At 47.4% G+C, this 24,606-nt stretch overlaps 1 protein-coding gene across 1 annotated transcript; it reads left to right on the top strand.

The window, feature by feature from the left end:
• The first annotated feature begins 22,276 nt into the window (after positions 1–22,276).
• On the top strand, positions 22,277–22,873 carry LOC123935583 (RNA polymerase II subunit A C-terminal domain phosphatase SSU72-like). The gene has a single exon (XM_045996523.1). It carries the CDS (start codon positions 22,277–22,279, stop codon positions 22,871–22,873), a length of 597 nt encoding a protein of 198 aa, XP_045852479.1.
• Positions 22,874–24,606: the final 1,733 nt, after the last annotated feature.

Below are 24,606 nucleotides of genomic sequence, written 5' to 3'. Positions count from 1 at the left end.
CTGGAGCTCAGGGTTCTGAGTTCAGGCCCTGTGTTGGGCTCCATGTAGAGCATGGAGCCTACTTAAAACAACAACAAAACCCACAGTACTTTCCTCTCAGGCAAAACAAGAGAAATGTAAGCTGCTGGGCATAGAAGAAATAAAGTGTTAGTCTTGTTGCCTGGCCTATAGTAGGTGCTCAATAAACACAGGACCCTGGATGCCCCCCTGATGAAGAGAGGGGGGTAGAAGGCTTGGGGGAGGAGTGGTGATCTTTGTCTCCCAGCCACAGCCCCTCTGAACCCCTGCTGAGGGAGGGGCAAAGAACACAGGTCTTCCCCTTGACCTTTATCGATGGCGTTCAGAATACCCAGAAGAAGCAGGTGTTCATCCAGGAGGGAGCCAGGTCCATCTATGGGGAGATGAATCTTCTGCTAGGCTGGCTTCTCCATTCTCTGCTCTCCAGTCCTCCACTTCTCTCATCCCCAGCCTCCCTCAGTCACTTACCTTTACAGCAAAAGCTGAGGTCTGCACCCGAACACTGCAGCTTCTCCTCTAACTCGGGGTCACGCATTGCTCTTTCTGCGGCCTCCTGACGCTCCAGCTCATGTCCTCGGGACTCCTGCTCTGACATTCTCCTATGGCACCAGTCTTCCAGCATCACTGACGCTCCGCCTTCCCACTGTCCCTCCCCCACCTGATGGCCTCTGTTTCCTCCTGACGCTGCTCAAATGCCATGCCTAAGGACTGCTACCGCTCTGGGGCAGAACCTTCCACTGACCCACATCCACTGCCCTGTGTCTGCCACCCAGCACCACAGCCCGGCTCCCACCAGCTCCAGCACCTACTCCGGCCCACACGCAGGTGGAGAAAAGTCCCCAGCACGCTGACTGGGCCCACTTTGAGGTAATGACCATGAATTTCTTTTGCACCCTAAACACTGTCCACTTGTCATCCTGTATTTGCCCAGTCCATTCGTCCTTCCACTTTCCCACCTCCCATGATGTCCTCGTACCTCCCACGCCTTCTCCTCCATCCTCACTCAAGGCCAATGGCCTGGCCTCCTGGCTCACCCAGCCGGCAGAAGACGACTTCTGCGGCCTCCCCCAGCCCAGCTACCCTGCACAACCTCTGCTCTGTCTGCCTGGCCACTGGGGATGGACGGTCCCCTGCTCCTGCCTCAAGCCAACACCATGCCCAGTTGTCCGCACAGCGAGAGGGCTTTTCTCCTCTCTCTTCCATGGCGCTAGTCATTCCCTCTCTTCTACCTCAGTCTCCTGAGCATACAAACCTTTCTGGTTACTTCCATCTTAAAGAACATTTCCGTGAGCCTGCCTCCCCTTGTAGCTACCACCCCATGCCTCTGCTTCCTGCAGGAGCAAAATATTCAAAAGAGTTGTTGTCTATCTGGGCTGCCTTTTTCTTTTCTTGCGTTACTGTTTCCTTTTCCTTGTAGAATATAAAGCGCCTAAAAGAGCGCTTAAGACAGTAATGCGCTCAGGGCGCCTGGGTGGCTCAGTCGGTTAAGCATCAGCCCTCCGGTCATGATCCCGGAGTCCTGGGATCGAGTTCCACATCTGGGGAGCCCACTTCTCCCTCTCCCTCTGTCTGCTGCTCCTCCTACTTGTATACTCTCTCCCTCTGTCAAATAAATAAAATCATTAAAAAAAAAAAGAAGACAGTAATAACACTCCTATGACTGAGCAATTCAATCCTGAGACGTATACCCAAAGGCATTAAAAGCAAGAACTCAATTAGAGGGGCACATGGGTGTTCAGCTCAGGTCACCGTCTCAAGGTCCTGCAACCAAGCCCTGAGTCAGGCTCTGCGGTCAGCACCGTGTCTGACTGCTCTCCCTCTCCCTCTGACCACCCCGCAGCTCACACATTCTCTCTCTCTCTCAAATAAATAAATCTTAAAAAAAAAAAAAAAAAAGAACTCAGAGCATGCCAGCATTGTCCAACCACCTTCATAGCATGATTGCAATAGCCCAAAGGTGGAAACAGCCCAAGAGTCCATCGAAGGATGAATGGATAAACAAGGTGAGATATATGTATACCAAGGGATATGATTCAGCCATACAAAGGAAGGAAATTCTGACACACGCTACCACGTGGATGAATCTGAAAAACATCACGCTAAGTGAAATAAGGTAGATATGGCAGAACAGATATTGTGTGATTCTACTTCCATGACATATCTAAAACAGGCAGATGCACAGAGACAGAAGGTAAAATAGAGGTCACCAGGGCCTGAGCGGAGGGGGGAGGAGAGAGTGCCTGATGGATACAAAGCTTCTATTTGGGGTGATGGAAAAGTCTTTTGATGACTTTAGGTGGGGTGATGACTTTTTTTTTAAGACTTTATTTATTTGGGGCGCCTGGGTGGCTCAGTGGGTTAAGCCTCTGCCTTCGGCTCGGGTCATGATCTCAGGGTTCTGGGATCGAGCCCCGCATCGGGCTCTCTGCTCGGCGGGGAGCCTTCTTCCCCCTCTCTCTCTGCCTGCCTCTCTGCCTACTTGTGATCTCTCTCTGTCAAATAAATAAATAAAATCTTTAAAAAAAAAGACTTTATTTACTTACTTATTTATTTGAGAGAGAGTGTGCATACAAGTATGTGGAGAGGCAGAGGCAGAAGGAGAGACAGAGAATCCCAAGCAGACTCCGCCCTGAGCCAGAAGCCCAACCTGGGGCTCCATCTCACAACCCTGAGATCATGACCTGAGCTGAAACCAAAAGTCAGATGCTTAACTCACCGAGCCACCCAGGGGCCCCTGATGATGACTTTTTAGATATAGTACGAAAAGCAGAAACCATGAGAGAAATAATTGATAAGTTGGACTTCATTCCAATTAAAAACTTCTGCTCTACAAAAAAAAGTCAAGCCACAGACTGGGAGAAAATGTTGGCAAAAGACTGTTATCTGACATATACAAAGAACTCTTTAAACTCCACAATACAAAAACAAAACAACTAGATTGAAAACATGGGCCAAAGATCTTAACAGACACCCCACCAAAGAAGATAAACAGATGGCAGTAAGGATATGAAAAGATACTTCCCATCATGTGTCATCAGGGAAATGCAAGCAAAAGAATAATGAGATACCACCATGCACCTGTTAGAATGGCCCAAACCTGTAACACGGGAGCACGGAACTCCTATTCGTTGCTGCTAGAAATGGAAAATGGTACCACCTCTTACGCACACGGTTTGGCAGTTTATTTTTATTTTTTTGCTTTTTTAAAAGATCTTATTTATTTGATAGAGAGAGGCACAGCAAGAGAAGGAACACAAGCGGGGGAGTGGGAGAGGGAGAAGCAGGCTTCCCACCGAGCAAGAAGCCCGATGTGGGGCTCAATCCCCAGATGCCAGGATGACTTGAGCCAAAGGCAGATGCCACCTAGGCATCCCTTTAATTTTTAAAAAAATTATCTTATTTGGGGGTGCCTGGGTGGCTCAGTTGTTAAGTGCTTTTGGCTTGGATCATGATCCCGGGGTCCTGGGATAGAGTCCCATGTCAGGCTTCCTGCTCAGTGGGGAGTCTGCTTCTCCCTCTCCCCGTCCTTCTGCTTCTTGTTTCTCTCCTGCTGTCTCTGTCTGTCTCTTTCTCTCAAGTAAACAAAATCTTTTAAAAATTTTTAAAAATTATTGATTTTGAGAAAAAGAACGCACACAAGTGGGGGAGAGGGGAAGTGGGGGGGACGAGCAGAAGGAGAGGGATACAATCTTAATCTTATGCAGGCTCCATGCCCAGCACAGAGCCCGACGTGGGGCTCAATCTTACAACCCCAAAATCACGACCTGAGCCAAAATCAAGAGTCTACACGCTAAACCGACTGAGCCACCCAGACACCCCTACCCTCACAGCTTTGAGCAGTTCCGCATGAGTCTCTGAAAAGGCAACACCAATGACTCTGAAGAAGACATCTTTATTGGTCTGTCTTCTCAGTTACCCTGAGAGGGAGATTTTCCCATGGGTCGACTGGACAATGCTACATTGACCCCTGCATCCCGAGGGTCCTGGCCTTAATTGTTCTGGCAGCAGACCCCACCCTCGACTTAACTCCGCAAGCTTAGCAAAGGCTAACTCACAGGGTGAAAAGAAGTGAAAGACAGTTACAGACAGAATGGCATTCCGACATCATACTTACTCACCCGTGTAGGGGCAGCTGAGACTATTCTCGAAGGATGATCCCCCTGGTCATTCAGCAAGATTGGCTGTCAAAGTTGAGCAGCGTGTGACATTTGGGTCAGGGAGAAACCTGGCATGTCTTATGGCTCACCTTTCCTGTAATCTACTTCACACCACCCTCAGCACACGTTACCAGCTTTATCACCCGCCTACGTATCCGGGAGTACGCTGGGGAGGACATCAACAGTGGGACGAAGTTCCTGTCCGTGAATCCTCGATGCTCAACTGAGGCGAAGGGTAGAGTAGACCCGTGACCAGAGGTAACTGACTTGCAATGCCCATGTATAAATTAATTGCCCACTCAAGACCCGCAGGTGACAGCAGAGATCTGAGCGTATCAAGTGATTTTGCAAAGGAGTCTATCATAATTAAAAAGTCTTGTCTCTGGATTGGTCCTGCAAAATCTTTGGCCAGGCTTTCCCGGCCCTTTCTGGGGAGAAGAAGGTGCATTTGCTGAGTAGACTGCAAATCCTAGTGAATCCTGGCATGCATCAACAATATTGCTGTCATTTCAAAATTAGGCTCTATTCCTGCGTTTTCCTGTGAATGGTTCCCTGATATATGTACTGTGGCCAAGGTAACAATTTGACCATCTTTCTGGAATAATTGCAGCTTTGGTGAGACTATATTGTGACAGATATAGTTACCAATTATTGATACATCAAAATGGGTTGACCTTCAGTTGGCACGTTCACGTCTTACTGAAAGGAACTGCACATACTTGGCTTGATCCAGGCAGAACTCTGTAAATTAACAGCAACAAAAACCATGCGCATTATTTTAAAAGTCAAAAGCTGGTTCTGTGAAAGATTTTTTAAAAAACAGACCTTTGGCAAGCATGATCAAGAATAAAAGAGATGATGTGAATAAATAAAATATAGAAAGATAAGGAAGAAATAGCTAGACACAAAAGTGATGATTAATAAAGAAGAAGGGGGGTGCCTGTGTGGCTCAGTGGGTTGGACCTCTGCCTTCGGCTCAGGTCATGGTCCCGGGGTCTTGGGATTGAGCCCCATGTTGGGCTCTCTGCCCAGCAGGGAGACTGCTTCCATTCCTCTCTTTCTCTCTGTCTGCCTTTCTGCCTACTTGTGGTCTCTGTCTGTCCAATGAATGAATAAAATCTTTAAAAAAAAAAAAAGAAGAAGAAGAAGGGGGGGCGCCTGGGTGGCTCAGTGGGTTAAAGCCTCTGCCTTCGACTCAGGTCATGATTCCAGGGTCCTGGGATCGAGCCCCACATCAGGCTCTCTGCTCAGCAGGGAGCCTGCTTCCTCCTCTCTCTCTGCCTGCCTCTCTGCCTACTAGTGATCTCTGTCTGTCAAATAAATAAATAAATAAATATTTTTAAAAAAAGAAGAAGAAGAAGAAACATCTTTTGAAAGATTTTATTTATTTATTTATTTATTTGAGAGAGAGAGAGAGCACGTGCGCACAAGTGGGGAAGTGGGAGAGGGAGCAGCAGGCTCCGCGATGAGCGGGACCCTGGGATGACAACCTGAGCCGAAGGCAGATGCTCAAACGACTGAGCCACCCAGGCACCCCAAGAAAAATCATTTTGAGTAATTGCACAAATAAAATTAAAACCAAAAAGGAAATAAGTCTTGGAAATATATAAAATGTCAAAATCTGATCAAGAAGGGGATGGCTAGGGGCGCCTGGGTGGCTCAGTGGGTTAAGCCTCTGCCTTCGGCTCAGGTCATGATCTCAGGGTCCTGGGATCGAGTCCCGCATCGGGCTCTCTGCTCAGCCGGGAGCCTGCTTCCCTCTCTCTCTCTCTCTGCCTGCCTCTCTGCCTACTTGTGATTCTCTCTCTCTCTCTGTCAAATAAATAAAATCTTTAAAAAAAAAAAAAAAAGAAGGGGATGGCTAATTCCAGTCCCCGAAGTCTGAAGAGACTGAAATGGTAGTCAAAGACATCTAATAGGAGAAGCTATTTGCAAATGACATATCCAATAAGGAGCTAGTGTCCAAAACATACAAAGAACTCATATAGCTCAACACCCCAAGAAACAAATAATCCAATTTAAAAATGGGCAGAAGACACAAACAGATATTTCTCCAAAGAAGACAACCAGACGGCCAACAACACCACGAGAAACAACAGGTGTTGGCAAGGATGTGGAAAGAAAGGAACTCTAGCACACTGTTGGTGGGAATGCAAACAGGGGCAGCCACTGTGGAAAACACTATGGAGGTTCCTCAAAAAGTTAAAAATAGAGCCACCTGATGACCCAGCAATTGCCCTGCTGGGTATTTACCCAAAGGATACAAGAACACTCATGCAAAGGGATACACGTACCCCTATATTTACTTATTTATTTTTAAACTTTATTTTTTTGACAGAAAGAGATCACAAGTAAGCAGAGAGGCAGGCAGAGAGAGGAAGCAAGTTCCCCGCTGAGCAGAGAGCCCGATGTGGGGCTCGATCCCAGGACCCTAAGATCATGACCTGAGCTGAAGGCACAGAGGCTTAACCCACTGAGCCACCCAGGTGCCCCAATGTACCCCTATATTTGTAGCAGCATTATTCACAATAACCAAACTGTGGAACCAGCCCAAGTGTCCAGTGATAGATGAATGGATAAAGAAGTGGTGTGTGTGTGTGTGTGCACGTGTGTGTGTAAATGCATATGACGGAATATTACTCAGCCATAAAAAAGAATGAAATCTTGCCTTTTGCAAAAACATGGATGGTGCGAGACAGTATAATGCTAAGCAAAGTAAGTCAAAGAAAAACTAACACCATGTGATTACACTCATACATGGAATTTAAGAAACAAACAAAAGAAATAAGCAAAGGGAAAAAAATAAGAGACAGAGCGAGACAAAGCAAGAAACAGACTCCCAATTATAGAGCAGTGATGTTTACCAAGCGGGGAGGTGGATGCGGGAACGGGTGAAACAGTGATGGGGACTGAGGAGGGCCCTTGTGATGAGCACCGGGTGACATATGGAAGTGTTGAATCACTATATTGTACACCTGAAACTAGTATTACACTGTATGTTAACTGTTGGGTCCCCCAATAATGGGTCCCTGGTTAAAGGAGGGAAATTGATACAAAGCGAAGGTCAAATAAAGCTTTATTTCACACCAAGCATCAAGAATCAAACCGACTGTCAAACAGACCGGTCGGGGCCGCCCCTTACAGAGAGGGCGACCCCTCCCTGCCTTACAGACTAACTTTAATAGAGCAAAGGCCATGTGGTTGGGCCTGGCCACACACAGGTGGCCAATGAGATTGTCACACACAGAGAAAGCTGCACAGTCATGCTAGGTCACACCCGGGTGGCCAACTGAATTACAATTCACCCCATAGTAGCTGTTTGACCTAGCCTATCACCTTGGTCAGAACTGGCGCCCAAAAGGAGGGGCCCACACTCCTTGGTAGCTAGGGAGACAGTATACTCGCTTTGCTGATTGGATGTCTCCACCTGGCCCGACTCATCCCTGCATTCCGGCTCTTATCTCCACCTGACCTGACCCACCCTTGTATTTGGGCTTTGTTACCTGGGACTGGTTTCCCCGACTTGCTTTTAAATAAGTTCCCCTGAGGGGCGAGGGTCTATTTAAAGTTTTTTTGTTTTTTTGTTTTTTTTTTTAAAGATTTGTTTATTTGACAGACAGAGAGCACAAGTAGGCAGAGAGGCCGGCAGAGAGAGAGGTGGAAGCAGGCTCCCTGCTGAGCAGACAGCTGGATGTGAGGTTGGATCCCAGGACCCTGGGATCATGACCTGAGCCTCAGGCAGAGGCTTTAAACCACTGAGCCACTCAGGCGCCCCTCAATTTAAGTTTTACTGCATAAACAACAAAATGGCTGTTCAACCAAGGTGGGGCCGCTCTGGCTAAATAGGCCCTTACATTAACTATACTGGAATTAAAATAAAAACTTAAAAAAATCGTAGTGTAGTTGTGCAGTGGAATACACACGGCAACAAGAAGGAACACACTAGAACTAGACACCACAATATGGATAAATCTGATAAACATGAGAGTGAAAAATGGGCGGCGCGAGAGTACATAAAATACGATTCCATTTATAGGAAGCGTGCACACACACAAAAGCCAAATGAATCTAGTGTGATGGACAATGAACGGAAAGGGGCAAGAGAAACCGTTCAGTGTGGTTTTCACTTTTGGAAAGTCAGCCAGTCATTTATGATTTGAGAACTTTTATGCCATACTTAAATAATAAGTTCAAACAAATTCTAATTAGAGATTTTTTTTTTTTTCAAACTACCTGTGCTGCTTACATGACAGGGGAGGAAAACAATGGCATGTCACCTGTGAAAAATTAAAACTGGATCCCAATCTGGGGCACCTGGCTGGCTCGGTTGGTAGAGCACGTGACTCCTGATCCGGGGGTTGTAAACCCTACACTACATTTTACTTAAAATACATTTTACTTAAAAATAAAACCTTAAAAAAAAACTTGGTCCCCATCTAACACTACCTTTGAGTGAGGACCCACTGGATTAAGAACCGGTGATATTGTGATTTATAAGAAATAAATATTTGGTCATTCAGATGACCAAAAGATTTTTCATATATATTTGGCCTCCCTCCATAGTTCTCAGTTCACCACTGCTCCTAAAACCCTAGGAATTTCCTGAGAGCCATAAAGGTGTCTTTTGTTATGTTAATGAAGTGACTGCTGGAAACCCCTTAGGTAACCTAAGGATGGGGGCTGGTTACCAGGGGAACCAACCAAGATTAGATAGTTGGAACTTTCAGTCCCACCCCCGATTTCTGGCGAGGGGAGGGGGCTGGAGGTTGAATTCAATCTCCAGTGGTCAATGATTTAATCATTTGCACCTCTGTAATGAAACCTCCATAAACCCCCTAGAAGATGGGGTTGAGAGAGCTTCCGGGTTGGGGAGCATGCGGAGATGTGAAGAGAATGGCGGGCCTGGAGAGGGCAGGGAAGCTTCTCATCCTTTTCCCAGACCATGCCCTATGCACCTCTTCCATCTGGCTGTTCTGAGTTCTATCCTTTTGTAATAAACCCGCCATTCAGCGTGTAAAATGTTTCCCAGAGTTCTATGAGCCGAGAATTAATCAAACCCGAGGAGGAAGTCATGGGAACTTCCAGTCTCTAGCCAGTAGGTCAGAAGCACAGGTGACAGCCTTGAATTGGAACTGGCGTCTAAAGTTGGAGGGGTGGAGGGAGACTGTCTTGTAGGACTGATCCCTTACCGTGTGGGATCTGATGGTGTCTCCGGGTAGATCATGTCACGAATGAGTCGAATTGCAGGACACCGAGCTGGTGGCAGAGAATTAATTGGTTTGGGGAAAACCACACGTTTGGTGACTGGAAGTGTCGGAAGTGCTTCTGTGTCTAGTAAAGTGGACCGACAAGGAAGAAACCCACAACAGGGAAGAAGTGGGATCTTCCCTACACAGTGGAGAGCTGAGGTCTTTCAGGTTTAGTGGGTGTCAGATAGGTGGTATGTGCTAAAATGGCCCCGGCTCACAAAAGCATGTGGTGTGGAAAGAGGAAGGGGGAAAGGGTGAAGGATAAGGAACCTTTGATTCCTGGATGGCTCCATGCTCACCCACGGTGTGGAGCAGCATAAAGTTAAGAAGTTACCAGGAGAATTTAGAGATGGAGCCAAGTCTGGGGAGTTGGTGCACCAGGTGCATCAGGAAACAAAAACTGATAAGAAAAAGGCAAATATTCAATGCCTTGGTCACTGTGATCTGTAACAGCTAAAGTAGAAGACAAGGCTGGGGCAGACTTCGAGGCTAGTCCAAACTCAGATTTCGGTGAGTCTGAGCTGTAGCCACTAGCTCCAAAGCTTCCCCCCAAGAGAAAATGTACGCACGGACCACTGAGCGTGCTTCTAAGACCTCTGATCACCAAGAATGTAGCCAGCCTTGCGGGGGGGGGGGGGGGGGGGAGGGGGGGGACAAAACCGAGAAGGTCAAGTGTGAAAGAGTTGTTTTCATTTCAGATCAGCATCCTCAGCTTCCCGAGGAAGCTTCACCGATGGGGGTTGGGGGAGTCACTGATGAGGGCGGTGTCTCTGGTCTGAATGCCGCTGCGTGGAAGAGCATGTCTGGGTGGCCGTGGGACCCACCAATCGCTATGGAACAATCGCAGGTGGCTGTTAACGATCCAGACATTCACGAAGGAACAGCAGGCCTGGTGGATGGATAAGAGCCACCCTAAGGTTTTTTAAACCCTAGAACGGGAACTGTCTTTAACCCCCATCAATGCCAAGTGGAAGACCCCAATGAAACAGCTGATATGCTTCCTAGGCAAGGCGTGTAGGACTGGCTTTTTGACCACCAAGATATTAACCCGCCTAATAGACCCGTGACCCAGGTCAGGGTAAATGCCGCGGGGTGGAGGAGGGGCTTTTACAGGGGCTCCCCATGTAATTTCTTTGTTGCAAAACCAAAGGTCAGATCTGGCAGCCACTTAGAATTTGCAGTCTCAGCTGCCCCTCAGGGGTCTTACAGATGCTAATAGAAACCTTAGGTTAATTAACAAGCCAATGGGGGAGAGGTCCGAAACAGTCCAGAGAGGCTTCCCAACAAGGTGGAAAGTTTTAAACAGCTACTAAGAAATAAGGTGAATAAAGGGAATATTGATAAGAGTGAAGAAACAAAGAGGAAACAGGAAGGGAAGAGTCACCCAGCAGGTGGAAATCTTTAGATGGTTATTAAGAAATGGGTGAACTGGGTTTTCTTTTTCTTTTCTTTCTTTCTTTTTTTTGGGGGGGGGAATGGATGGATAGATAAAAATTAGTAAATAAATTTAGTATAAATAAAACAAAGTTTTTAATATAGCACTATCTAAGGTTGGTCAGGCCAAAAGGACCCCAGCTGGTCCCCCAACATTAAAGGGCCCAAAAAATTCCGCTCTACCTACCGCAACTTGGAGAAATTTAAAAAGCTGGAAGGTAGAGCTTACGATGAGAGACCTGAACTAAGAAACTAAATGAGATATGTAATATCCATAAATTTAAAATATGTCAATAGAATAGACGAACACTGTGGTATATTCATACAACAGAATAGTACTCAGCAATGAAAAGAAACAAACTTGATAACTTGCAATAACACGTGTGAATCTCAAAAATGTTAGACTGAACAAAAGCCAGACACAAGAGAGTATGCCAGGTGGTTTTACACCTATGAAATTCTAGAATAGGCAAAACTAATACCTGGTTGGAGAAAGCAGATTCACGTTGCTTAGGGAGGGGGCTGACAGCAAACAGACACAAGGGAGCTTTTCCCACTGATGGAAGTGATCAGTATGTCGATTACTGCGTGGTTACGTGGGTATATACATACATTTGTCAAAATTCATAGAAATGTATACTTATAATAGGAACTTCTTGTTTTATAGGAACATTTTTGCATGTAAAGTATCCCTCAAAAAAGTTGATTTTTAAAAGTTAAAGAAAGAGAAGGGCGCCTGGCTGGTTCAGTTGGTGGAGCATGAGACTCTTGATCTCCAGATTGTGAGTTCGAGTTCTACACTGGGTGTAAGGTGATGTGGCAAACAAAGGCAGAAGAAAAATTATTAATTTCCTTACTACCTATAGCCCACTGACTCATCCATGAAACAGGCAGAGTGACATTCCTCTAGCGATTTCAACTGCCTCGATGTTAATACTTGGCTAAGGGCAAAGGCAATCTTAGGCCGACCCCCAGGACCCTGTAAGTCTACTTTAACATATAAACATTCCTTTAGAAATTTCCTTTATCTCTATACCCCAAAGATAAGTGTTGGCAATCATCCTCCAAGCACATGGTCCACCGATAATACATCTGAAGGGTCTCATACTCAGGTTTTATTAGACAGTAATAAATGACCTTTTCCCAACGATAGCTAGCCCCCTCAAGGTCCTGGAAACCTTGCTTCTAAAATCCCTTAGAGACTTCCTCTATCCCTAACGCCCTCCCAACTTGAAAGTATATAATGGGCCACTCCTCATGACCCTGGTACAGCAATTTTCTGCCCACGGGGCTTCCATGCTTTAATAAAAGCACCTTTTTGCACCAAAGATATCTCAAGAATTCTTTCTTGGCTATTGGCTTCAAATCCTAATGTATTTCTTATGTCATAAAGATTACTTAAAAATAAAATCTTCAGGGGTACCTGGGTGGCTCAGTTGGTTGGGTGACTGCCTTCGGCTCGGGTCACCATCCTGGAGTCCAGGGATTGAGTCCTGCATCAGGCTCCCTGCTTGGTGGGGAGTCTGCTTCTCCCTCTGCCCCCCCCCCCCCATTCTCATGGACGTGCTCTCTCTCTCAAATAAATAAAATCTTTTAAAGGAATAAATAAATTAAAAACAATAGTAACAAATACTTGGTCCAGAACCCCTGAATAAGTTACAAGGGTTCGCTATCTTGAACTAATCAATGTTAATGTGAACAGCTGCAAGCCCTACTGCTACCACCACCAACTTCACCTCCACCTCCACCACTATCATCACCTCCATAATCATCACCATCATCATCACTTCCATCATCACCACCCCCATCACCATCTCCCTCATCACCACCACTACCATCACCTCCATCATCATCATCACTTCCATCATCACCACCATCACTTCCATCCTCATTACCTCAACATCATCACCCCATCACCATTATGACCTCCATCATCACCACCACTTCCATCATCATCACTTCCATCACCATCATCACTTCCATCATCACCCCCATCACCATCACCACTACTTCCATTATCATTTCTGTCATCACTTCCATCATCATCACCACCATTACTTCCCATCCTCATCAGAACCATCACTTCCATCATCATGACCTCCAACATCACCACCCCATCACCATCATCACCTCCATCATCACCATCACTTCCATCATCCCCACCACCATTTCCATCATCATCCCATCACCGCCACCACCATCACTTCCATCATCATGACCTCCAACATCACCACCCCATCACCATCATCACCTCCATCATCACCACCACCATCACCTCCATCATGATCACCACCACCATTACCTCTAGCACTGCCACACCTTCCATCACCACCATCACTATTACCAGCAGCACTATTTCATATCGAATGACAACTATAAGCCTGACACTGTGCTAGGCATTTACATATATTATCTTTTTTTAAAGGATTTTATTTATTTGACAGAGAGCGAGAGAGAGAGTGCAGGGGGAGGGGGAAAGGGAGAAGCAGACTCCCTGCTGAGCAGGGAGCAGGATGCAGGGCTCCATCTCAGGACCCCAGGATCATGACCTGAGTCGAAGGCAGGCATCTAACTGACTGAGCTACCCAGACGCCCCTACTTTTAATTCTTAAAACCATCACAACAGGTAGATGGTGTAACTTTCATTTTGATATGGGAAAATTGCTAATCAGAGAGATTACCAAGTCACCCTAGAACACTGCTGGTAAACAAAGTCTCAGGTTCCTATCTGGCTGGCCATAAAACCTATGCTCTTTTAACCTCTGCGCCCTGCCCTGCCATCAGGGTCTGGCTCCAGCCTGATAGACTTGAAAACTGTGGTGTCTCAGGTGCACCATGAACCTGCCCTCCATCCCCTTGAATCTTCCAGGTGACCACAGGCAGTGCCGGGCCACAGCTAGAACGATGGGGCTGGTTCTGCAAAGGTGAAGTGGGAGCTCCACCTGCCCTGAGATCCCACCAGCAAGGTCTCCTGCCTTTGACCCCAAATCTGCTCCTTTCATTGCTATTCCACCTGGAGCTGGGGTATCAGTAATAGGGCCTAGCCTTGGTCGCTCTGCATGCCCAGAGTTCAAGTTTATCAAGAGGTTCTGTCAGGTCAACCTGCATGCATTGCCAAAACATATGTGGTTCTTGAACACTGAAGACCCTCCCAGTGCTCCTGACCTTGTCTCTGATGTTTCCATTTCTGAACAAGGCCCAAGCCCTCTGACTTCAAGCCCTGTGTCCTCCACTTCAGCCAACAGCTGTGTGATGCAGAACACAATTTCTGGGGCACAGACTGACAGTGAACAGTAGTGAGCAGAGGCCTTGAAGCCAGAGGTGAGATTAAGTTTGGGCTGGCTAGCCTTGGGCGAGTTTCTTAACCTCTCTGAATGTTAAAAGGAAAATGAGATCAGCCACCAGTGGGAAAAGGAAATGAAGGCCATGAGCAAATAAACAGCATTCGGGGGACCTATTTAGAAGAGGGAAACAAAATGGCATCACCTTATGTGAACTTAGACATAACCAGCTCCTCAGGGTTCTGTTTAAGAAAGAATGTGCTGGCAGAAGGGTTTTACTCCACAATTAAAGGGGAGCTCAGGGGCGCCTGGGTGGCTCAGTGAATTAAAGCCTCTGCCTTCCACTCAGGTCATGATCCCAGGGTCCTAGGATCGAGTCCCGCATCGGGTTCTCTGCTCAGCAGGGAGCCTGCTTCCCCCTCTCTCTCTCTGCCTGCCTCTCTGCCTGCTTGTGATCTCTTGTCTGTCAAATAAATAAATAAAATCTTTAAAAAAAAAGCGGGGGGGGAGCTCAGAGAGACCACATGTGGTTTGGAACCGGCATTGCCCCGAGAAGCAAACCCCCTGACCTCCAAATCATGTGGGCTTGTCCAGGGAGGTAGACGGGAATGGATAATTCCAGCACAGAACCTAAAACTACCTCACCCTTCTGTCTTGACTGGGCCACGCTCACCAAGTGAAACTCTGCCCTGTGGGGCTTCCCTTCCTGCTTTGCCTACAAGTAGGGCTGCCAGATTTTGCAAATAAAATACGAGTCCTTATACTAAAATATTATTCACTGTAGTGCAGTCAGTAGAGCCCGTGACTCTTGATCTCAGGGTTATGAGTTTGAGCCTTACATGGGGCATGGAGCCTACCTTAAAAATCATAAATAAACAGCATTTAAAAAACGCCAAACTTAGTATGATATCCGCATTTTGTTTTTGAAATACTTGTACCTGAGCATTGTGGTATTACGCCAGTGTTAGCTAACGCTTCAACCCCACCGGCAGCCTTCGGCCTCTCATCAAAACTCCCCTCTCCAGCTTGGCAGCTAGCTGGGCCTCACCAAGGCCACGTCCGGATGCAAGATCACAAGGGCTTCATCAGTACCTGAGGTTTTACTAATTAGCAAAATGAGAGTCACAAATGGGTTTTCATGGATGAAATTGGTGGCTTGTTCGTTAGCGTCATAAAAGGCAGAAATAGGTTCTTGGTGAAATTCAGGGACTCCAGGACCTATGGAGTTGCTTAAATATGTTCGAGACACTCTCTACCTGCATGTGAAGAGGTGATCAGACACCAGCAAGGCCTCCAGCCTGTAACCTCTGAGGTGGCACCTTCAGTTTCAGTCCAACCTTGAGTTTTGGAGGATTTCTTGTTCCTTGATTCTTCCAGAATGTTCCATCTGCCTTGAGGGGCCCTCTTATGCAAGCAGTAGGCTGAGAGCTGGGACTTCCTCAAGCCTAGAGAACAGGTTGCAGGGACTTTTTCTGTGCCTGGTTGTTAACGAATGCATGTTTAATAAATGTCTCTGCGTGAAACACAATTTGGCTAGAGACTTGCTTTTCTGTGAACCAGTAACAAGGTTGCAGGGGATGGGGTCAGTTCACCTTCACTCATCTCAAACTTGCTTGGAGATGTTGGTTATTGAGATACCGCCCTCTCCTCAGTCCTCCCCACCCCCTCATCTCACCCTCACCCCCACCCCCATCTTTGTGGTAGTGGGGCTCTACAAACCACATTTCTGCTCAGCCAGGGGCTCCTGGCTGGGCTCTGCCCACAGGAGGTGTTAGAGGAAGATTCAAAGCTAGAGGACGGAGTTGGGACTTACTTCTTCTGTCGCACGTTGACTGGCTTCCTGTTGGCTTCCTGGTCCTGGGAATGGCATCCTCCACGTTTCTTCACAGCATTTCCTTCCGGTAACAGCAACTGAATCTACTGTGTGGTTTTTCTGACTCCTACAGACCCAGCCAGCATCCTTTCCTCAGGGATCTGGGCCCCACCTCAGTGAGGCCCCCCAGCTCTGAGCTCAGACACCAGCATCAGCTGGCAGGTGTCCTTTCCTGGGGCATCTGATTTTCAGCCCTGTGTGATTCCCCCCTCCAAGCTTCTAGGTTTTAATAATTCCATCCCCCCTGCTTTGTTTCCCTACCAGTGGTAGCTGCTGTATGAGATTACTGCCTCCGTGATGCCTTAGAGCTCCCTTTTCCGCCTTCTGGGTTCTTCGGTGACCAAACCTAGCTAAATATTTGGTGATTATACCTAACTAAATAGTCTCTGTATGAAATTCTCTCCGTTAAAATAACTGGTGTGGTTTCTGTCTCCTGCCTGAAGACTATGCTACTTTCCAGAAAGAACTTTAGGGTTATGTGTGACCAGCCGGGATCAGGTCGGCACTCAATAAATATGCAAGGAAAAATAACTGAATAAAGGACTGCATTTCTCACTGTAAATTAACAATGACTTTCCAGGGTTTTTAGACCAATCTCATGTGATTTTAATTACTGCGAGTCAGTCCCCAGAGCCCTCTTGCTTCAGAACGAAAGTAATAGTCAGATCTTAAAAAAAAAAAAAAGATTTTAAAATATAAGATATCAAGTGCCCAAGCAGGTGCGATAGCAGGGGTGAGTGCACCCACTACAGTCCTCCCGCCGGCTACTTTCAGAGTCAAATCAGCTCTGTCCTGGAGACTTCTCCCCTAACCTGAAAGTCCCCTTCCCTCCGGCCCACACATCCAGCACTTTGCTGATCTCATTCTCCTCCAAGTTCAGAACCATCTGGGCTGTCGCAGGACAAGCTAAGAAGCCCCTTTCTTCCCCAAGCCCCACCCCATCCACACACACACAATTAGTAACAGCTACCAATACTTCACATCCTCGGGAGGCCCCGCTCCATCAGGGGCAAGAGCTGGTGGCCAAATGGAGAGGCTGCCCACACCGGGCCCAGGTTTGAAACAATCATTCCAGAGCCAGCTAAAGCCCTAGTCCCTGTCCTGACCTCTGCCTTGTTCCAGAGAGCTGTTTCCACCTTGGCCCCTGCAATTTGCGGTTTACGCCTTTGTTGGATGAACATTCGATCTGTCATCCCTTGGGTAACGATGATTCAGGAGGGCTATGTACAGGACCTTGTGTGATTGCCAGGGGGGTGGGGTGGGACGACAAAGTTGCACTGTCACTGTCCCCATGGAACTCACAGCAAGAGCAAAGGCGGAGAGAAGCGTAGAAGAGGAGAAGAAGCCATCACGCTGGAAGAGGTGAGGAGGTCAAGGAAACTTCCTGTTCTTTACTAAGAATCACTGTGGCCAATGTTGGTGCTGCCTCTTGGCTCCCCACCCCCATACCTCTGTACTGTTTGTGAGCACCCCCTGGCCTCAATGAACTTTTGTTGCTCATAACCAGTACCTATCTGTTTTTTTAGAGGGCCTGCCCTTGGGCTCCTAGAGCAGCTTTCTGGAAGAGATCTGGAAATGGCTGGAAATGAAAAGTGCTAATAGGATGTGGGGGCAGGGCTGCGGGTACCACACTTACATCAAGCACTTTAGTCCTGTGGGCAAGACTGACCCTCAGGAAACAGCCTGGCAAGTATAATGATGCACATGCTTTGAACCATAAAGATGGTGGCCTTAATCTGAGAAGCCTCCTCAAGGAGGTAGCCTCGGGCATAAACTGAGTCTTACAAAGGCAGCAATGTGTTGACCTATAATAAGAAGGAGCCAGGAAAGAGCCCCTGAGGCTTTGATAGCTAGGCTGCTTCAGGAGTTTACAAGTCATCCAGTGTGGCTGGAGCATACCCAGCATGTGAATGAAGAGGAATGGTGATGAGGCAGGGAGGAAAAAATGGTACTAGATCACACAGAGCCTGAAGGAGGCTTTCTACTTCCTGTGAAAGGACTGGGGAGACTTGCTAGGGTTTTACTGCTAGGATTCTAAGCACAGAAGTATCCTGAATCAGATATACTTCCCATAGAAATCACTGTGGCCACAGAGCAGAGAATGGATTCCAGGGGACAGGACTGAGGGCAGGGTCAGGGAGCCCTGGAGATAAATTATAAAGGCTGAACACAGGAAAGTGGCCATAGGGAGAGAGAAGGTGACAGAATCAAGAGATGAAGCATGGAGAGGTCTAGTGGCTAACAGGATGGGGAGCACTAGGCAGGCGTCTATGCCAGTCTTCCTCATCCAACCTTTAATCATATCTCTCAACTTTCTGCCACACTTGGAAGGACTGCTCATTTGGAGCCAGGATAGGACAAGACCTTTGTAGTCTCTACTATAGCAAGATCACAACTATAAACTGGGAGTGGGGAATAGGGATGCAAGTCCCAGGCCTGTGTTATTACCCTGAAAGAGTTCCACACCCAAAGTCAAACGGCCCAAAGTTTGTATTTATATATTTATTTATTATTATTTTTTTTATTTAAGATTTTATTTATTTGACAGAAAGGTCACAAACAGGCAGAGAGAGAGGGGGAAGCAGGCTCCCCGCGGAGCAGAGAGCCAGATGCAGGGCTCGATCCCAGGACCCTGAGATCATGACCTGAGCTGAAGGCAGAGACTTAACCCACTGAGCCACCCAGGCGCCCCTAAAGTTTGTATTTAAATCAAATTTCTTTCTTTCTTTCTTTCTTTAGATGTTATTTATTTGAGCAAGAGGAGAGTAGAGTGTGTGCACAAGCAGGAGTGAGAGGCAGAGGGAGAGGGAGAAGCAGACTCCCTGCTGAGCAGGGAGCCGGATGCAGGACTCCATCCCAGGACCCAGATATCACGACCTGAGTCAAAGGCAGACGCTTAACTGACTGAGTCACCCAGTTGCCCCTTAAATCAAAGTTCAATGAGAAGATATATCACAACATATTTGCCAGGGCACTCAAAATGTTAGATTACTGGGGTGCCTGGGTGCTTCAGTCGGTTAAACGTCTACCTTATGCTCAGGTCATGATCCCCCGGTCCTGGGATTGAGCCTGCATCGGGCTCCCTGCTCAGTGGGGAGTCTGCTTCTCCCTCTGTCCCTCCACCCCCACTCATGCTCTCTTTCTTTTTCTCTCTCACATGCATGCAAAAACAAATAAAGAGGGTTACGGGGGGAAGGGGGTAGGGAGAAGGTGGTGGGGTTATGGACATTGGGGAGGGAATGTGCTATGGTGAGTGGCTGTGAAGTGTGTAAACCTGGCGATTCACAGTCCTGTACCCCTGGGGCTAATAATACATTATATGTTAATAAAAAATTAAAAATTTTAAAAATAGGGGTGCCTGGGTGGCTCAGTGGATTAAGCCGCTGCCTTCGGCTCCGGTCATGATCTCTGGGTCCTGGGATCGAGCCCCGCATCGGGTTCTCTGCTCCGCGGCGAGCCTGCTTCCTCCTCTCTCTCTGCCTGCCTCTCTGCCTACTTGTGATCTCTCTCTCTGTCAAATAAATAAAATCTTAAAAAAAAAAATTTTTTTTAAATAAATAAATAAATAAAATATTTTCTACAAATGTTAGATTACTAGCATCTTAAAGGCAAACTTTCCAACTGGAGTTCCCTGTGTCATTTTTTAAAAAATCCTTAGTTTTATTGAGGTGTAACTAACATACTAGTTTCAGGTGTACAAAGTGATTCAGTATTTGTACATACTGAGAAATGATCACAACAATAAGTCTAATTAGCATCCATAATTATAATTTTTTTTCTTGTGATGGGAACTTTTAAGAGACACTTTTTTTTTAGGATTTTATTTATTTGTCAGAAAGTGAGAGAGGGAGGACAAGCAGGGAGAGCAGCAGGCAGAGGGAGAAACAGGCTCCCCACGGAGCAAGGAGCCTGATGCAGGACTCGATCCCACGACCCTGAGATCATGATCTGAGCTGAAGGCAGATGCTTAACCTCTTAACCACCCAGGTACCCCAAAGAGTGACTCTCTTAACAATTTCCAAATATACAACACAGTACCATTAACTATAGGCATCATGTCGTACATTATATCCCCAGGACTAATTCATTTTATAACTGGGTTTGCACCCTTCGACTCCCTTTCCCCATTTTACACACACACCCATATTCCCTACCTCTGGCAACCATCAATCTGTTCTATGTATCTATGAATTTGGTTGGGTTTTTTGTTTGTTTGTTTTAAAGATTTTATTTTTAAGTACTATCTACACCAAACATGGGGCTTGAACTCACAACCAGAGACACATGCTCTTCTGACCAAGCCAGCCAGGTGCCCCTGGTATTTTTGGTTTTGGTTTTAGAGTCTATCTTCAAGTGAGATCCTATGGTATTGGTCTTTCTCTGAGTTAATTCACCTAGCATCATGCCCTTAAGGTCTATCCGTGATGTTGCAAATGAGAAGATTTCATTCTTGCTTGTGCTCTAATGACAGTCTATTGTGTGTGTGTATACACACACACACACACACACACACACACACACACATACATACATATATCTATATCTGTATCAATATCACAATTTTTTAACCATTCATCCATCAGAGGACACTTGGGTTACTTCCGTTCTTGAGTATTGTAAACAATGCTGCAAAGAACGTGGGGCTGAAGATACGTTTTTGAGTTAGTGTTTTTGTTTTCTTCAGATAAACACCCAGAAGCAGAACTGCTGGATCACATGGTAGCTCTAGGTTTAATTTTTTGAGGAACCTTCCTACTATTTTCCACAGTGGCTGCACCAGATTGCATTCTCATCAATACTGTGCGAGGGTGCCCACTACCCCAAGCCTCCTGCTATATCATTTTCAGATCCTTTTTCTACATTAACTTTTTGATCCTGAAGCCTTGCCTGAAGTACACTGTTTTGGTTGCTGCTGCTCTTAATTTTTTTCCTCACAGGTGCCAAAATAACCCTCATCTCATTCAGGTGAGGTAGAAGCGAAGACAGTCATCCTACACAGCGTTCCTGTCTCTCCAATTAAAATGGAGTCTCCGGTAAACTCTGACATAGTGTTAAGATTGAGGCCTCAAAGATAAATGCTACCCCGGAAGCTGCATGTACCCTTTCCACTTATATCCCATTGGCCAAAACTTGATTTTAGGATTCTACCACTGCATCTACCTGCAATGGAAGTTGAGAAATGTAAATTTTCAGTTAGGTGGCCATGTACCTAGCTGAGAAATGAACCATTCGAAGAGGACAAAGAGGAGGGGCACCTCGGTGGCTCAGTCAGTCAAGTGTCAGCCTTTGGTTTGGGTCATGATCCCAGAGTCCTGGGATCAAACCCCGCATTGTGCTCCCTGCTCAGCAGGGAGCCTGGTTCTCCCTCTACCTCTGCTGCTCTCCCTGCTTGTACACTCTCTCCCTCAGTCTAATAAAAAAAAAAAAAAAAAAGAGGACAAAGAGGAGAAGGGATGCCATGCAGCAACTGGAAGTCTGTGCTGTATCAGTCAGTTAATGCTGCCTAACAAACCATCCCCAAAGTGTGGAGCCTAAAACAACTACCATTCTATTTCTCACAACTCTGTAAGTCAGGAATTTGGAGCAAGGGGAAGTGGGGTAGGTGCTCCACATTTTGGCTGAGGCTAGAGAACCCAAATACCCACACCATTGATTAAGCAACTAGGGGTAGTTCAAACAGCTGGGGGATGAGTAGGATGTTTGGCCCTCTATCTTCTCATGGTGATGGCAACATTCACTCACGTATCTGGGCGGCTTAGTTTTCCTCCAAGTGAGTTCTCTCTCCCCCACAAGATAGCCTGGGCTTCTTTACACGGTAGCTGGAAATTCCCTCAAGCAAAAGTGGGACACACAAGGCCTCTTGAGCCCTGGACTCAGACCCCTCCCCCACACCCATGTGAGTTCAGTCACATTCTATTTATCAAAAATGTCAAGGCCAACTGAGACTTCAAGAGTAGACAACTCTACCTACTGATCTGCAAAGACACTTAGCAAAGAGGTGTGAACATTGGGATACACAACTCATTGGAACTATTTTTTAGAAACTACTACGCCCAGCGGTGCGGAAGGCCAAGGGGACGCTGTACAAGGGAACGCCGTACGCGGAGACGCTGTACGCATGTCTGCGCCACACACCTCTCAGTGCGCTACGTCAGGGACGCCACCGCCTTGGCCTCACGACTTCCGGACGCCACAGTCGCCATTTTCTAGCAAAGAAACACTGCTGTTAGGTGGGAGCACAGGACTGGTTGTGTTGCAGTTGATATGGCAGCCGCTATGTCGACGCAGCCGCTGCGAGTGGCAGTGGTGTGCTCGAGCAACCAGAACCGGAGCATGGAGGCGCACAACATTCTCAACAAACGGGGATTCAGTGTTCGTTCTTTTGGAACGGGAACCTATGTGAAGCTCCCGGGACCAGCACCCGACAAGCCAAATGTTTACGATTTCAAAACGACCTACGACCAGATGTACAACGACCTCGTTCGCAAGGATAAAGATCTCTACACGCAGAACGGCATTCTACATATGCTGGATAGAAATAAGAGGATCAAGCCCCGCCCAGAAAGGTTCCAGAACTGTAAAGATATTTTCGATCTGATTCTTACCTGTGAAGAGAGAGTGTACGATCAGGTGGTCGAAGATCTGATTTCAAGAGAACAAGAAACCTGCCAGCCAGTACATGTGATCAACGTGGATATCCAAGACAACCTTGAAGAAGCCACCCTGGGCGCCTTCCTCATCTGTGAGCTGTGCCAGTGCATTCAGCACACCGACGACATGGATAACGACATCGACGAGCTGCTCCAAGAGTTTGAGGAGAAGAGCGGCAGAGCCTTCCTGCACACCGTCTGCTTCTACTAACTGGCCTGACCTGACCTGGCGTTGGTTGCACCGTCCACCCTCAAGAAGCCATCTTTTTCAGCTTTCTTTTGTTAGTACTTTGAACTTCTTCGTGTCCGTTTTTACTTATTCTGCTGGCGGTGGGTAGTGGTACCCAATGAACAGGACTTATGAAATGAGAAGATATACATCAAAGCCAAATGAACACCAGTCAAGTTTGTTCTCTCCAGCTTTTATTTGTGAGTGGGATGTTGATTATAAAGTTTTTTCCTTTAGCCAAAAAAAAAAAAAAAACCACAAAAAACCAAAAAACAAACAAAAAAAAAACTTTAAATAAACAATGGTTTATTTGTTCCATGCCTCTGTGGTTTTCATTGTGGTTTCTCCCCTGCCCACCCCCCCCCCCCCAGCTTTCTGAAATGTACAAAATAATAGGCTTTATCTTATTAGAAAAGAACTTGGAATTGTCTAGTAAATATAAAAGGCCGGTTAAAAAAGAAACACACAAAACCGGGGGTGGGGGGCAGATGGAGAGTGCCTGGGTGGCTTGGTTAAGTGGTTAAGTGCTTGACTCTTCATTTTAGCCAGGGTCATGATCTCAGGGTGCCGGGATACAGCTCCCATGTGCGGCTCTACTCTGAGCTTAGACCTGCTTGGGATTCTCTACCCCTCTCCTCTGCCTCTCCCCCTCCCCCCCCACCATTGTGAGCTGTCTCTCAAAAAAAGAATCTACCAAAACTGCCATTGGGGGTGTATTAGTCTGCTTGGGCTGCGATAAGAAAATACCACGGGGGGGGGGCACAAGTCAGGAGGGGGCAGTGGGCAAGAGGGGAGAAGGTAAGAGGAGATGTGAAGGGAGGGGCAAGGTGGGGTGGGGGCAGCAGGGGAGGCAGAGGGGAGTGGGAGTCAGAGGGGGAGAGGGGTGGGGGGCAGGGGGATCAGGGTGGTGGGGAGGGAGAGGGGGAGCAGGAGGTAGGGGAGCGGCAGACGCAGGGGTAGGGTGCAGGGGCCGGTGGGAGTGTGAGTCAGGAGAAGGGAGGGGGTGAGAGGGCCAGGGGAGGGATGGGTGAGAGGGGAACAAGGGGATGGCCAGGTGCAAGGGAGGGGGGAGCAGGGGAAGGGGGGAGAGGGGCAATATGGGTGGGGGGGAGGCGGACAGGGCCATGGGGGAGGGGGGGCGGAAAGAGCAGTGTAGGGGGCACAGATTGCAAAGGGGGAGGCAGAGGGGGGCTAGAAGGCAGATGGGGGGACAAGGGGGCTGGTGGGGGAGATGGGCTGCGGTAGGGGAGAGGGCTGTCAGGGGCAGGAGCAAAGGGGGCAGGGAGAGGGAGGCAGCAGACGCGGGGGGTAGGGGTCACAGGGTGGGAGGGGGCAGGCAGAGGAGGGGTGAGAGTGGTGGCAGGGAGATGGGGCAACGGGGGAGGGATGTGGGCGAGGACAGGGGGAGGGAGGAGGCGGGGGGGAGGGAAGTGGTGGGGGAGGGGGGGAAGGGAGGGCCTAGGGCTTAAACAACAGAAATTTATTTCCTCAGAGTTCTGGAGGCTGAAAGTCCAAAATCAACGAGCAGGCAGGGTTGGTTTCCCATGAGGCCTCTCTCCTTGACTTGCAGACGGCCACCTTCTGTGTACTCACATGGCCTTTCCTCTTGTGATACTGTGTTCTATAACAAGAAATACATATTTGGGGATGCCTGGGTGGCTCAGTGGGTTAAGTGTCTGCCTTTGGCTCAGGTCATGATCCCAGGGTCCTGGGAT

Source organism: Meles meles, chromosome X, assembly GCF_922984935.1.
Source record: "Meles meles chromosome X, mMelMel3.1 paternal haplotype, whole genome shotgun sequence".
Taxonomy (NCBI): domain Eukaryota; kingdom Metazoa; phylum Chordata; class Mammalia; order Carnivora; family Mustelidae; genus Meles; species Meles meles.
This window is presented reverse-complemented; position numbering and strand designations above follow the sequence as displayed.

What these genes read in the sequence shown, in the direction of transcription:
- LOC123935583 (XM_045996523.1), top strand. Translation starts at nt 22,277, where the DNA reads ATGGCAGCCGCTATGTCGACGCAGCCGCTGCGAGTGGCAGTGGTGTGC.